We start from the raw sequence: 15,924 nt of genomic DNA on the forward strand, positions 1-15,924 counted from the left end.
GACAGTGAACCCCAGTTTCCCCATAACTTAAAGGGACGTGTGTAATGTCGCCGCTGCACCACGTGACCCGGCGACCTAGAGTTTTCCCTACTTTGCTTAAGCCTGAGAATCAGCGACGACCGACAACACTGATAAATAAGAGAAGGGTGTTACACACCTGTAAGGGTGTTACTTACAGATGTGATATTTAATTACAACATTAGTAAAGATTTTCGATAACATCACTGAGCATTAGCTTGGAATGCCTTTCTTCTCCTTGTTGGGAAAAAGAAACCCACCGCCGACATACACCCAGCGCCGATGTTTCCTCTTGCGCTTCACTTTACTCCGTTACAGTAAGGAAAACTCTAGGTCGCCGGGTCACGTGGTGCAGCGGCGACATTACACACGTCCCTTTAAGTTATGGGGAAACTGGGGTTCACTGTCGGGGAGGGGGGGGCGGCAAGTTCTGTCCGCACAGCGCCTCTAACAGGCTGGATGACTATTAAGACGTCCCCTAACTCGACGGCACGTAGACTTATGGGAAATAGAGTCCTGGTATTTGTGCCGCTGCCCTGGTGTGTCCTGCCAAGCGGACTTCTGGCGCCCTCGTGCGCATGTGCAACTCGGGCTGAGTGCGTGTTCGCGCACGCGCACTACCACCGCGCTGCTGTCGCTTCCTGTCCGTGCCCAGGTCACCGCTGGCCGTGGTTCCCAGGCTTTGGCCTCCGTTGGGCGAGGATCCCGGGGCCTGCGGGGCTGGACGCTGTCCGGTCGGGCCGCCACCCAGCGGGCGCGGGGCTGTGCGGGCCAGGGTTCGCGCGGGCGGGCGGATTCTGGAGCGGGGACCCCCGAAGCGACCCCGGAGCCCGCGGGCCAGGCCCGAGGAGCTCGGGGGAGGCGGCGGGGTCCCGGCTGGGCTGGGCTGGGCTGCGTCGCGGCGGCCGGGCCGAGGCGCGCCGGACGGTGAGGCCCCGCGAGGGACGTTTTCCTGAGTGAGTTTGTCCCGTAGGCCCAGAGCGGGCTCCTCGGGGACGCGGCCTCGGGAGGCGCAGCGGCGGGAACCCCGGGGGAGGGGGCGCCGGAGGAACAGTCCGGTCCTAGAGCCTCGGGAGCCTTGGGACAGATCAGCGAGTCCCGCCGGGGTAGGTTGTGCGTCTGCGGCCCCGGGTCAGTTCTGGGTCTTCCCGGCCGCGGTGAGCAGGCTCGCCCGGGAGAGGACACGCGAGGGTGAGACAGGGAGCGTTGGCCACTTCCCGGAGATCCTTGTGCCTGGGCCGGGGTGCAGGGTCGGGCTGCTCGGGAGTGGGCGCTCCCCTGGGACTTGTGACTTCTCGGTCTCCTGGGCGACTAGGGTGTCAGCCTGGGCTGCGGACGTGCGGTGTCCCCTCCCTGCACACCCGACACCCCTTCCTCTGCTTCTCCTCCTCCGGTGTTCCAGTTCCAGACTGGTCTCTAAACGCCCATCAGGACCTTTGTTTTCTGACCTAAGTGTAAGTGTGCGCTGACTCCCCCTGGTTCTGCCGTGTGCAGTCAGTCACACAGGGCAGAGCAGGCTGAGTCTGCAAGGGGGAGTGGTGCTGCCCCGGTGACAGAGACTGGGCCTGAGATGGGCAGTGACTTGTCTGCAGGTGGGATTGTTGACAGGACCAAGACTCTCAGGCCAGGTGTTGGCCCCACTTTATTACCCTTAAAGCTTATAGGTAAGAGATCCTTTGGGCAGCACACTCGAGTTGATACAAATAATTTAAAGACTTAGCCATCCTTGAGTGTGCCCCTTTACCAAGAGCATCCTGTGGGTTTTGTGATCTTAAGCTGTTAGAACAATAAGAAAGATAACTATAACAAGTTTTTAAAAAATTTTTACATGAAACGATGTAAGACTCTTTCAATGGGCTTTGATATTCATTCTGTAATCAGAAATGTATCCACTACATCATCACATAATCATGTGGGAGTTCAGGACATACAAGTGGATGCTCCCTCCTTTTTACTCTTCCAGTGACTTCTTTAGGTCCAAAGGGACAGTCTCCCCTAGGCATCTGTGATGGAACTTTCTCCCTGAGTTCTCGCTGAGCTCTCACGCAGGAAGCGCACTTCCTGGGCCAGCAGACCACCGAACTCTGCTGCTGCGTTTCCCTTCTCCAGGTCTGGTTCCACTTTCACGGTCCACCACGGTTTTCCAAGAGGAGCGGAAAATGAATAAATCTCTGGTGAGTTTTTCTGGTTATGTGTCTATTCCCTGGTTTTTGCTTTATAATAGACCTTAGGAGGTGAATAATTCAAACTTGAAAATGTGAAAGTGGACCCGGTAAGGGAGGTGCTCAGACACCTTGGGGTGGCAGATCAGCGCCAGGCATTTTCCGTCACGTTCATGTGTGTGGACAGCATGGCCCTTGGGTGCACTTAAAGCCAAAGTACATGTGTGCTCATGTTCTTAATATTTGTAGCAAAAAATGGCCAATGCCATCCATTACGTGACTTACACTGACCAGCTAAAACACTTTTCTGTCATGGGTTTTAAGATCTTGTTGACACTGTCACTGTGATAGCGCCTAGCCTTCCTAAGTGACAATCCCTGAGCCGTTCCCACTGGTACGGCTTTCTGTAAGCCAAGGGCATGCCACACAGGGAACACTCAGTACACATAACTGTTCAGGGGACCGAAACGTCATCTTCCCATAGATACGTTGTCTTTACTGCTTGATCAGCGGTAAAGCGAGGACCACCTGGAGCGAGGACCATCTGAAGGGTGGCCCTCTCACCCTTCAGATGAGTCCCCCAAATGCCTCTGGTCATCTGTCGGGGATGCACAGCAGAGCAGGCAGTGACGTCTCTGGCACAGACTCCGCATCTCCCACTCAGGTTTTATCCTGTGGCCTACAGCGTGGTCCTGTCCCTGACCCAGAGAAGGCCCCCCTTGCTCTGCAATAGCACTACTGCCTGAGTATAGGCACAATTGCCTTGCCCATCTGCAGTCTCCTTGTCGGTTTCTGTGACCAGGTCTTTCCTCGGACATGATCTTAAGAGGCAATTCTTCCCCTCAGGGAGCCTCCATTCTCCTTAGAGGAGGTGACTCAGAAGCAACTGTGGGAGCTCATGGCTCTGCCCCCCAGCTATCGGCTCTGCCGTGTGGCGAGCACAGGCTGGCTGTGGCTGTCCTGGGGCCCAGCCACTTGGCAAAGGGGGAGGTGCAGGTGGATGGGGCAGTTTGTACCTGTGGCGGCCCTGAAATGAGCCAGACCTCAGTGGCTGCAGAGGCTGTCGAGGTGCTCAGAGGATGGCATGAGGTGCTGGGAAGAATCTTTGCTTCCTCCGGACGAGGGCCTGCTGGGAGGGCCGTGAACACAGGATTGAGTGAGGGGCCGCCAGCACTGTCCCCACGTGGGTTTGTTCCACAAAGAATTTGAAACCTTTGCACTGGGAAAGTGAGTCCTCCGATAAGAAGACGTCGCATTATCCAGGGACCGCTCCTGCAAAAGGCATGAAATGCAGGGGAGGCGCGAGTCCAGGGGACTCAGGCTCCCAGTGAGATGCCGGAAAAGGAGTTTGACTTGGGGGGCTGTGGCTGATGCAGAGCCCCAACAGTCTGTCTGTGGGCTTGCGGTTTTCTCTCAGTCACGAGTGAGGTTTATATTTTACGGAGTTAGAGACCTTCCTCCCATCAGTGGGCTGCTTTTAGAGCCGTTTGAGGTTTATGGAAGTCACGCAGACCACGGAGGTCTCACGCTGCGTCCTCCCAGCTGCTCCTCTTGTCCCCACCTCACGGCCGTGTGGGACTTCACTACAACTGAAGGGTCGGTATCAATGCATCGGTATCTGAAGTCCACACTTTACATTAGGGTTCACTCTCTGTGATGTGCGGTTTAGGTTTGGGCAAATGTGTACTGACGTGTGTCCACCATTACTGTGCCATACAGAATAGTTGCAGGATCCGAAAGTCCCCTGGGCGCCACCTGTTCCTCCCTCCCTCCCTGACCCTGACAACTGCTGTTCTTACTGTCTGTGTAGGTTTGCACTTTCCAGAATGTCAGATACTCAGAACCATTCAGTGAGTGTGCCCTTTCCAGACTGGCCCATTTCCATTTCCACGGAAGTGCCTGTTCGCGCCCACCGCCAGGCATTCTATCACAACACTGCTTTGTTTTCTCGCTTACAGTCTTAAATGTTTATACGTTTTTCCAGTTTGGGTCATGTCAGTAAACATTTTCTTCTGAGTTTACTTGTCTTTTTACTTTATTTTCCAGGATTACCATATAATTCTGTCGTATTTTCATTTTGAGAAATTGAGTACTTTGTATTTTTCTAAATGTCCCCAAATGAGCACCTTTGCATGGGGGTGGTCCTGGTTCAAGGGGGCCCCCTTTGGTGAGTCCAGGTGCGGTGTCTTTCGTGGTGGTGGGTGGGAGGGAAGGATTCGCTGGTCTGGTGATTCTTTCGTTTCTGCCCGTTCGCCATCTTCCCCTCCCTGGCTCTAAGCGCCACATCAGTCGCTTTCTTTGGACTGGCCACGCAGGTGGTGTGGGGCTCCTGACTCAGGAGGCTTGTGTGTCCGAGATTGTCTTTGTCTCTCCCGATGGGGGGGAGGGCTCTGGGGTCCTGGGACTGCGGTCTTCAGCCCAGCAGCCCCGCTGTTCCTGTGCGGCCTGTGACACGCGGAGGCAGTGGCTCACGCTCTCCTGGGTCCTTGTCACTTACTGTCCTCTGGGGGCTACTCTGTCTCTCAGCCATGGCCAGTGGAATTTCACTGCTCGCTTCTTCCCTGGCCAGTCAGGAAAGGCCTCTTGGAAAGGGGAGGGGCCGTGTGCCCCTCCCCCACTGCAGGGGCATGATTGGCGCTGTGCGCAGGGACAGCTGGCTCTGAGAAGGTGGAGGCTGAGCCCATGGGCGCAAAGCGTTCTCCTCCCGTGTGCGTCGCTCCGGCTTGTGTGGAAACGTCTAGACGGTTCCGCTGCTGAGATCGAGAAGCTGTCTCTGGGTGGCCACTCTGTCGTGGAGTCTTTAAAACACACTGGCGGGTGCCGTTCCCATTCCGTTGGTAACTAACCTAAAAACTCCTCAATATCCGCAGTTCTTATCGGTCTCCTAATTTGTTATCCAAGTTTTCTGAAACCCCACTTTCTTAAAGCTGCTTGTTTTAGGGCAGAAGAAAAAATAGTGCAATTTCCCCTTCCCTGTATGCCATGCAGCGCACGTGGGCAAACTGTCACCGCGTCACCGAACCAAACGTCATTTGCAGCACCCACAGCAGTGCCGTTTTCAAGCAGCAGCAGGGCGCACAGACACTAGCGGGTAGCGAGGGTTCCGGAGGCGGTCTGGGCAGACTGGCTGTGGGCTGACCGTGCAGTAAAACGGAAAACGGGGCTGGATGTTGCCTGGCTTGCTTCTTGCTGTGGCTGGCACTGCAGGCCAGCTCTTTCTGGAAGCTGTCAGAGGACCAGGCTCGGACAGGAACAGCAGCTGAGTCTTGGGCACACTGAGTTTGCAGCCTGCGACCTGTTGCAGACAGGTCCAGGAGTCCAGGCTGGCGATATAGATTTGTGAGACGTCAGTGTTTAGACGGTAGTTAGAGCCAGGAGGCCGGATGGGGCCCCGTCTGGCAGATGGCAGAGTAGCAGGCGAGAACGGAGCCCAGGGCCCCTCCGGGATGCCGTGGAGCAGTGGGGCTGGCGAAGGCGCCTGAGCAGGAGCCAAACCAGCACTGTCTGGGTTCTGGAAGCGAAGCGAAGGAGCAGAGTGCACCCTGTGCTCCTACGGGTGCCCCTCAGGCCTACGCCTGCCAGTCCCCCACAGCTGGTGCTGTTCCTGGCTCACCATGCGCGGCAGCACGATCTTTTCACTGTGTGCTGAATGAGCGCTTTCCAGTGTATCCGACAGCTCGGTTTCCTCCCACGACCTGGGACATAAAGGGTGTACGACGTTCGTGGTTGACTTGACCTGTGAGCTTGGCCAGCCCCTGTCCCTGGATGCCTTCTCTGCGTTATCCGGTTCCGAACATGCTGCTGTTGCAGGGGCCAGTGTTGTTCAGGGACGTGGCCGTGGACTTCACCCAGGAGGAGTGGCAGCAGCTGGACCCCGAGCAGAAGACAACCTACAGGGACGTGATGCTGGAGAACTACAGCCACCTGGTCTCTGTGGGTGAGCGGGGCGGGCGGGGTGGGCACCTGGAGCTGGTGAGTGAAGGGGATCTCCTGTTCACTGGCTGTGACTCTGACCGCAATAGAACAAATGTGAGTCGTGTACTCTGGGCACCAGGCAGGGTGCTCTGGTCTGCTCCCTGGTGAGTGGTCTTCAGTTTGACATGACCCAGGTGGGCACTTGAGCCGTGCAGGCCCTCGGCCAGCACTTTGCTCAGACGGAAGCGAGCGGAAGCCCAGCAGCCGGGCTCCAGTTCCCTTTATTTCTGTTAACAGGGTGTCACATCGTCAAACCGGAAGTTATCGTCAAGTTGGAGCAAGGGGAAGAGCCGTGGGTGGAAGGAGGGCTCCTGCCTCCGAGGTGGCCAGGTGCGTCGGTGGGGGCGCTGAGGGGGCTGGGGGTGCTTCCCCGGGGATGTAATGGCCCCAGACCTCCGGAAGTGACCGCAGGTGGCTGCCTGTGCGCTCTCGCTTCCCGGCTCACCCCCAGAGGCATCTTCCTTCCCCACAGAAACTGCAGCTTGAGAAGCTTTTCCGTGCTTCCCTCCCACAACCCAAATCCAGGCTCTTCCTTCTTCCTCCTAAACTCTGGGTCTCGCCCACTGCTGAGGCTGGCGACAGCAGGAACCGGGTTCATCCTGTCTCTCTTACTGTTCTGCCCCTGAGCCTTCCCCAAGTCCTGTCACAGCAGGTGCTCAGTCAGTGCCACAGACGGGGAGGAACTGTGACTTGTGTTTCCTCCCCACTCCGCCCGGCCCCTCCACAAATGTGGCGAAGGCTCTGCCTCCGCCTCCAGCGGTTTGCTCTGTGAGGGGCTCCTCCTGTCCCGAGTCTCTGGGTTCCTGCTCTTCTGTTCCATGTGCCCAGGACGCACGCCCTTTTCCTCTGGGACGCACGCCTGCCTCCTGCCTGGGTTTGCAGGGTGTGTTCACATGACATGCCCAGTGGCCCTGACGGCCCGTCGCACAGGATGAGCCTGTGGTGATTCCATGCGGTTTCCTACAGGGACCGTCATCTCCCCACCCTGGGAGGGTCACCACTGTGTGCACTGTGTTGCTGGGAAAATTGATTTACAGTTGTTCCCCAAAATGCAGCCAAACTCCATTTAGTCCAGATCCCTCAACATGCCACGTTTACGTGGCCATTGTCCCCAGAGCTCCCATGGCAGTGGTCTGGGCAGACCACATACTCAGGTCCACGCTCAAATCCCAAACCCTCCGCTCCTTGGAGTTCTCCCATCCAGCTCTAGTCCTCACTCCCGTCTCTTCCTTCTTTCCATTCGTGGGGACACCGCTGGGAAAGTTAGGTCTGACCACGGCATCTAGTCTTTGCTGGTCTATCTGTAATGTTTTTGCCTGAGCGTCTCCCGGCCCGACCCCAACCCTGTACAGCGTGCTCTCCCGAGGTGACGTGTAGGGCGTGTGTCCTCCTCTGACTGCCTGGGAGCCAGGCAGGGGGCAGAACGTTCTTGTCCATCGTTCAGAACTACCTTACAGGTAATCGTCTCTGAATACGCCCGTGCGGGTCACATTTCCACATCCTGCAGGTGCATGAGGGACACGCACCCGTAGGATTCAGACTGAGGACAGCATCTCTGATCACTATGGAAACAGTAAACAGAGCCATACTTCCTAAGAGATGGGTTTTGGTTATGAGGGAACAGAGGCATCTGGAGTAACATGAAGGTCAGCGTTTCACACGGGACACTAATGCCCCCAGCAAGGCTGGACCACTTTGTGCTGATGTGATTGTATGGGCAGAACTGTCTTCAGCTTTAAGGGAGAATGATGCTCCTGGAGATGAGAAAGGATTTGAGAAGTGTTTCCATAAAGCATGGGGACCCCCTGAGAAGTAGGCTTTGAGTCGATCAAGACTGGAAGTCCAGCCAACTGAGGGACTCAGCAGCAGCAGAGACTTGGGGCCGAGTGTGAAGGCAGGCTGTCTCTCAGACGAGCGCTGGAGGGCGCGGTGCACGGTGCCGGGCTGCCGCCTCCAGACGGGCTCCTCCGTGGCCATGTCTGGCGACCCCTCTGCCCAGGAGACAGGCTAACTTTGCTGGAGCAGGAGTTGTTTCAGTGACCAGGAGAATCCTAGTTGGGGCTCTTGTTGTAAATCGGGGTGGTGAAAGGGTTCCTGACCGGACTTGTGTCTGTTGCTGCTTCGACAGTGGACTTGGGGAAGTTGTAGGTTTGATGTGGAAAAGGGCAAACACAATAGTCCAGTTTGTCTAAAAATTTGTAAGATAAGTAAAAGTAAAGGTCACATTTTTTGGAGCAGGTTGAGGAGTCTAATTGTTAGCGTTTGTTCACTGAATGAAACTCAGGGGTGGGGAAGTGCTGTTCGCGTTCACTTCGGTGACAGTGGCATGTAGGCCAAGAATGAGATGAGTCCCAGGAGAAGGTCCAGAGACTGAAAACGGGGAAAACAGCTGCTGAACACACAGGGCCTGTGTCTGGTGCCAGGTGCCGTTCCGAGCACGTTGTACGTATTGACCTAACGACCCCACAGCAGCCCCACGAAGCAGGTGCCGAGTGGTCTGCATGTCACCAGGATACTGCTGAGTCGGGGGGGAGAGGCCAGGAACTTGCCCTGGGTCACCTGCCAGACTTCATGGTCAGTGTGAGTCCTGTTGAAATACTAACACTGCTAGAGTAGTTAAGAAATCCAGAACCGGGAGAGGGCGACCGACGCTGTGGTGGCTGTGCCCCCCATTGGGCACACCTGTTCCTGGAGCTCTCCTTCGAGAGGGGCGGAGTTAGTGGCGGAGCCCTGGTTGCAGGGCCATTGCTCTAACCACGAGGGGATTTAGGCATCAGTGTGCTTGATGCTGCTGTGTGGAATCTAGGGGGAAAAGGCAAATAGTTTGGAAGGATCTTCTAGTCAGTGCTGTCGCAGACCTCTGAGTATGAGGGGACAGTGCCTTGGGCTGTCATGTCCCTCCCAGTTGACAGGAAATGACACTGGAAAGCTCTGTTTGTCCTCCTCCAGAGCAGGTCCATCCTTGGAGAGGTCTTTTTATTGTTTTAATATATTTTGTTGATTATGCCATTACAGTTTCCCATTCCCCCCCCTTCATTCCCCTCCACCCTGCACAACCCTCCCACCCACAAACCCTCCTTTAGTTCATGTCCACGTGTCACAAATTCTTTAGATTCTACATTTCCCATACTATTCTTGCCCTCCCCCATCTATTTTCTACCTACCGTATATGCTACTTACTCTCTGTACCTTCTCCCCCCTTCTCCTCCTCCCACTCCCCTGTTGCTAACCCTCCATGTGATCTCCATTTCTGTGGTTCCGCTCCTGATCTAGCTGTCCTCTTACTTTGCTTTTGTTTTAGGTGTGGTTGTTAATAACTGTGAGTGTGCTGTCCTTTCACTGTTCATATTTTTTATCTTCTTTTTCTTAGATAAGTCCCTTTAACATTTCATATAATGAGGGCTTGGTGATGATGAACTCCTTGAACTTGACCTTATCTGAGAAGCACTTTATCTGGCCCTTACATTCTAAATGAAAGCTTTGCTGGATAGAGCAATCTTGGATGTAGGTCTCTAGATTTCATGACTTGGAATACTTCTTTCCAGCCCCTTCTTGCCTATAAGGTCTCTTTTAAGAAATCCGCTGATAGTCTGATGGGAACTTCTTTGTAGGTGACTGTCCCCTTATCTCTTGCTGCTTCTAGGATTCTCTCTTTCATTTTAATCTTGGCTAATATAATTATGATGTGCCTTGGTGTGTCCCTCTTTGGGTCCATCTTCTTTGGGACTCTCTGAGCTTCCTGGATTTCCTGGAAGTATATTGCCTTTGCCAGATTGGGGAAGTTCTCCTTTATTATTTGTTCAGATAAGTTTTCTACTTGTTGCTCTTCCTCTTCCCCTTCTGGTACACCTATAATTCGGATGTTAGAACATTTAATGATGTCCTGGACATTCCTAAGTCTCTCCTCATTTTTTTGAATTCTTGTTTCCTCATTCTTTTCTGTTTGATTTTTTTTTTTTCCTTCTGGTCCACTCCGTTGATTTGAGTCCCAGTTTCCTTTCCATTACTATTGGTTTCCTGTGCATTTCCCTTCATCTCAATTAGTTTAGCCTTCATTTGTTCCTCTAGTTTGTGACTAAAATCATCCAGTTCTGTGAGCATCCTGGTCACCAGTGTTTTGAACTGTGCATCTGATAGGTTGGCTACCTCTTGGTTGCTTAGAAGTATTGGCTCTGGGGCTTTGAGCTGTTCTTCTTGAGCTATAATGTTTTGGTCTGTTCGCATCTGTTACATATGAGGGGTGGAGCCTTAGGTGATCACCAGGGTGGGGCGACCCAGAGGCTGGGTTGTGACGCTGTATGTGGGGGTGTGGTCAGAGAGTGGCAGTGGCACTTTTTCCACGCTCTCTCTCAGATTTTGGTCCCCTCTGCTGCTTCCAGCAAGCAAACCCACCCCCCCACCCCGTTGCCGGCTCCCAGGTGTGTGGGCCTGTGCACCCTCCAGGACCCTATGGGTCTCTCCAACAAACTCTCTGTGAGCCTGGGAGCTTCTCCTGGCACCTTGATTCTGAAAGTTTTTCTAATTGGTGCTTTTAGGCTTTAATTCCCGTTGCTGGGGCCCTGGTTTGTGTGGTCTGTCTCACTGCTCGCTCCTTCGCCTAGTTTATCTGCGCGCAAATGTGTGACCACGGTCAGCCAGCTGCCTTGGGCCCTCACTGGGCCTACCTGTTGCCACCCTGCGCCTGGGATCTGCCAACCGCCGCTTGTGCTCCTGGGTTGGTCCAGCAACTTTTTCCTGCCCGACCCTGCTCTGCCATCTGCTGACTGTGCCCCCTTACCTGTCTGGCTGAACGGTTCTTTGTTGTCAGACTTCTGTATAGTTCAATTTTCTGTGTTTTGGTTGTGTTTTTGATACCAAAACTTTGTTGTCTTTAAACTTGGTTGTGCGAGAAGGTACAGTGTTTCTTTCTACACCTCCATCTTGGCCTGAAAGTCCCCTGGAGAGGTCTTATGACCTCCCTGTCCCCAGCTCTCCTTGTTTCCTTGTCACTCATCCCCACTTGTGGGGAGTCCCCTCTCGTCTGGCATTCAGCAGGCATCCTGTCTTCTGACCACCCTCTGAGTTTCTCTTTAACTTCTTTATCCAGTATGAACAGGGCCTTATAAAGTAATAAAGATCACAGGTGCTTGTGTTCTTGTCAGTTTATTTCCCCTCTGGTCACCACAGGAGAACAGCCTCCCGTGAGTGTGTGATTCCAGACCAAGGAATGAGGGAGGGGAAGGATGTGTGGAATTATTTCCATCTGTGAAGCTAGCCCCTGTGACCCGATGAAATGCTTGTGTATGTCTCATTCCGTATCTTGTGCAGGAAGATGTCCAAACTTGGTTAATTTTGCCTCCTTTTAGAAGCCTGGGAAGTCGATGTGACAGAGACAGCCCAGGAAAGTGAAGATAGGTGTTGGAGGCAGACTGTACTGACCTACAACGAAACCCTGACTGAAGAGGGAGCCACTCTTCTCGGTGAGACCTTACATGTGGAGACAGACACTGTTCCTTCAAGGAAAGTACCGTACAAATGCGACTCGTGTGGGAAGACCCTGAAGCCCACTTCCGAATACATCAGCAGCGACGGGAGCTATGCAAGGACAAAGCCCAGTGAGTGCAGTGCATGTGGGAAGTCACTTCTCCACGTGAAGCTGGAGAAAACGCATCCAGGAGAGAAAGCGTATGAATTAAATCAGAGCGGGGAAGCTTATTCTCTAAATGGAGAGAGTATTTATCAGAACGCTCCTATTTTGGAGAAGCCCTTTGAGTATATCGAATGCCAGAAAGCCTTTCGGGGGGACCCGGCGTTTGTCGCTCCAATGGTGGAGAAGCCCTACAAGTGGAATGAGTCGGAAATGGCCTTTCTCCAGATGTCAGACCTCAGTGCCCACCCAGCGTCTCACATGGAGATGAAGCCCTACGAGTGCAGTGCATGTGGGAAATCCTTCTGTAAAAAGTCTAAGTTCATTATCCACCAGAGGACGCACACGGGGGAGAAGCCCTACGAATGCAACCAGTGTGGGAAATCCTTCTGCCAGAAGGGGACGCTCACCGTCCACCAGCGGACGCACACTGGGGAGAAGCCCTACGAGTGTGGCGAGTGCGGGAAGACTTTCTACCAGAAGCTGCACCTCATCCAGCACCAGCGGACGCACTCGGGGGAGAAGCCCTACGAGTGCGGTTACTGCGGGAAGGCCTTCTGCCAGAAGACGCACCTCACCCAGCACCAGCGGACGCACTCCGGGGAGAGGCCGTACGTGTGCCACGACTGCGGCAAGACCTTCTCCCAGAAGTCGGCGCTCAACGACCACCACAAGATCCACACCGGTGTGAAGCTCTACAAGTGCACCGAGTGTGGGAAGTGCTTCTGCCGTAAGTCCACCCTCACCACGCACCAGCGGACGCACACGGGGGAGAAGCCCTATGAGTGCAACGAGTGCGGCAAGTTCTTCTCTCGGCTGTCGTACCTCACCGTGCACTACCGGACGCACTCGGGGGAGAAGCCCTACGAGTGCGGCGAGTGCGGCAAGACCTTCTACCTGAACTCGGCACTCATGCGGCACCAGCGGGTGCACACCGGCGAGAAGCCCTACGAGTGCAGCGAGTGCGGGAAGCTGTTCTCCCAGCTGTCCTACCTCACCATCCACCACCGGACGCACTCGGGGGTCAAGCCCTACGCGTGCGGCGAGTGCGGGAAGACCTTCTACCAGAACTCCGCCCTCTGCAGGCACCGGCGCATCCACAAGGGGGAGAAGCCCTACGAGTGCTGCGTCTGTGGCAAGTTCTTCTCGCAGATGTCGTACCTCACCATCCACCACCGCATCCACTCGGGCGAGAAGCCCTACGAGTGCGGCGAGTGCGGGAAGACCTTCTGCCAGAACTCCGCCCTGAACAGACACCAGAGGACGCACACGGGGGAGAAGGCCTACGAGTGCTGTGAGTGCGGCAAGTTCTTCTCGCAGATGTCGTACCTCACCATCCACCACCGCATCCACTCGGGCGAGAAGCCCTTCGAGTGCAACGAATGTGGGAAGGCCTTCTCCCGGATGTCGTACCTCACCGTCCATTACAGGACACATTCGGGAGAGAAGCCCTATGAATGCAACGAGTGTGGGAAGAAGTTCTACCACAAATCCGCCTTCAACAGCCACCAGCGTGTCCATCGGAGAGGGAACATGAACGTGCTTGAGGTGGGCCGGCTCCTCTGAGGTCAGACCTCGTGTCCCAGCGGAGGGCCCACTCAGGGCGCTGGGTGCGCGCTCCTGCCACCGGGAGCGCGAGTTCCCAGGGGAGCGAGGGCCAGCCTCCGCGCATGAGCCAGACGGGTAACCCGACAGTCCACAGGGTGGAAGCCACGGCCGCATGACTTCTGGTCACCAGACTACACAGGAGAGAAGTTTGTGAACACGCAGCTGTGTGTACTTCTGCGTGATCTGCACTGCTACACATCAGGGAGTTCGTGCCAAGGGGGAGCTGCCGTTCTGAGGGATGTGGAAAACACTCCCCTTTGGAAATCGTTAATACTAAGAGTTATGTTTTCTATGTGACAAGGTTTTTTTTGTTTGTTTGTTTTTGTTTTGTCAAAAAGGCACGTTATGAAGAGATGTGCTCCTTGTGTAAATAGAAGCTGTAAAATCAGGTAACTAACCAGGACCAGCCGCTTAGCCTGCACTGCACTCACAGACCATGTTTCCTCGGAATGGATGCCTTTGCCTGCTTGCTGCCCAGGATGGCGTGTTACAGGAATTGTCTGTTCATTCTCAGTCAGGTCTGAAAGGGCAGCGTATCCTTATTGGAGTGATTTGTAAGACACGTAACAAGGTTACTCATTTTAAATAGCACCACTCTTAGCACTTGCTTCGCACTGCCATTGAACTGCAGGGGTGTGAAGAATGCTTCTTGTGCTCTTCCTTAGCACTTACAAATGTACTTGATTATTGTTAACGAACTAATTCTTCCACACAGAAGTCAATGCTTTTTATAATAGTGCCCACTGTATCTGAGTCAGCAAGACACAGAAATGCATAAAATAGGTGGGAAACTGCACGGCTAATTTTAAATTGTGACAGGAGCCTTGAGCACTGAGAGTCAGCTCAAGTATTCATTGAACTCTATACAGTTTTAAAATACTTCCATTTTTATCGATTTCTTTTTCTAATTTGTTATCTAATTGTTTTCACCTGTTGTTATTTGGCTGTCTACACAAATGTAAGTGTGCAGACCACCATACAATGTAACTTGGCAATCACCTGTATCTTGATCAGCTATAATGGCACTCATACAGGCTGTGCTCTACTCCTTCTGGGACTTGAGGGCATGAACACGTTCCCATGGGTTTGTGGCCACGTTGCTGAGTGACCACCCCCGTCACATGCTCCTTGCTGTTTGGTGGCAGAATGTGGGTGGCCATTTCTCCTTATGGAATGGGGGATAAATCCTGATCAGTTTTGACCATTGATGAAAATCCCTCTCATTATCAGAGATGGAGGGGTCATAGGACCCAGTTCTAGACAGGTGCCAAGGAGACATCTGACAAGTTGTTCCTGGAGGTTTCCTCCAAGATTCAAGGAGTCCTGAAGGGTGGCGTGGAACCGTTGTGATGCCTGGTGATGTCTCCCAACGATGAAGGCCACTGAAATGTGACACAGCAGGAGGATTGGAGGGACCCGGGGCCTGGACGATGCTGCCGAGACCGCTGAACCAACCAGCAGTGAAGCCACTTCACGTCTGGACTGTTTCTTTTGTGAGAGACTAAATTTATTTTTAAGCAAGTGGATGTAGGTGGCTCTGTTACTGGTAACTGAAGATACAAAGTTATACTTTTTTAGGAGCTACACAACTGAGAAGTGGACTTTAGGTAAATCATTTATTTCGAGATGTTGATACAGAGATTTATTTTCTGTAAATTTTGACGTAAGTAGCTTCAGATTAGAAACAATTGAGCGCATATGTATCCTTGAATTATGACATCGTTGACCTAAACACCTCTGGAACCTGATACAATCTTCCTTTTTATAAAGCATGACAAGCTTCATTTCGGTTCATTTGTATCATTCGTGCATCTTACTACAATGTTAGTTGACAACATACAGTGTAAGGTAAGGACCTGCTTTTATTTACTTTTCAGAGCCTGATTGATGCCTCTCTTGTTTGGGTAGCTCACCCCTCGCCACTGAGATGAGTCACCACGTTTTTTTGTGTATTTCCACCATACCCGGTACCTGTGTCTCACACTTTTGCTCACACTTGACTCACACTTGTGTCTCATACCTGTTTCTCACACTTTCCTCCACGCTCTTCGAGGTGACTGGAGTGTGCCATGGGACAGGACAGAGAGGTCTGGCAGGTTGTAGAGTTCGATGTAGGAGCCATGTGTCACAGTACGTCTGTTGGAACAGCTACAAAGGTTTCCCACGCTCGTGCGTCATTGTTGTTCCTTAAACCCACAGTGTGTGCTTCAAGTAAAATGCCTGAAAAGCTGCTGCGGCTGACCACGTTCCCTTCCTCTGACGGAGAGCCTGCACGCTCAGGGGCAGCCCCGAGGCCGCCCCTTCAGCAGCCTGGCCATGCAGTTTGTCGTCGTGTGTTTATGCCTCGGTCACGGTTGGTCTTAGGGCTGACGGAAGGCCACGTTGGGAGTGTTGGACTCTTCTGGTGAGCATGCAGGACGCACAGGCCTGCACTAGTGGGAGGAGGCGTGGTGCAGGCTGGGTCAGTCTCCCTACTGGGCGGCAAAGACTGAAAACCGACACTAGTGCTTGCCTTTCGAACACAGGGCCCTCATA

General features: G+C 53.6%; 1 protein-coding gene across 9 annotated transcripts; it reads left to right on the top strand.

Annotated features, from left to right (window-relative positions):
* Positions 1-652: 652 nt before the first annotated feature.
* Positions 653-15,173, top strand: ZNF12 (zinc finger protein 12). Of its 9 annotated transcripts, none has more exons than XM_053656941.1 (7): positions 653-752; positions 992-1,124; positions 1,334-1,472; positions 2,128-2,192; positions 5,991-6,117; positions 6,393-6,485; positions 11,501-15,173. In XM_053656941.1, exons 4-7 carry the CDS (start codon positions 2,178-2,180, stop codon positions 13,345-13,347), a joined length of 2,082 nt encoding a protein of 693 aa, XP_053512916.1. In that variant the 5' UTR covers positions 653-752; positions 992-1,124; positions 1,334-1,472; positions 2,128-2,177; the 3' UTR covers positions 13,348-15,173. The 9 variants fall into 9 exon arrangements, 8 of the variants coding, with proteins under 8 accessions (XP_053512916.1, XP_053512917.1, XP_053512913.1 ...); XM_053656942.1 differs by having other exon boundaries at positions 1,421-1,472; XM_053656938.1 differs by lacking the exon at positions 992-1,124 and having other exon boundaries at positions 653-974.
* The last annotated feature ends 751 nt before the right edge of the window (positions 15,174-15,924 follow it).

The sequence above is a fragment of the Artibeus jamaicensis genome, unplaced genomic scaffold, assembly GCF_021234435.1.
Source record: "Artibeus jamaicensis isolate MK-2021 breed Jamaican fruit bat unplaced genomic scaffold, CSHL_Jam_final scaffold_3151, whole genome shotgun sequence".
Classification (NCBI taxonomy): Eukaryota; Metazoa; Chordata; class Mammalia; order Chiroptera; family Phyllostomidae; genus Artibeus; species Artibeus jamaicensis.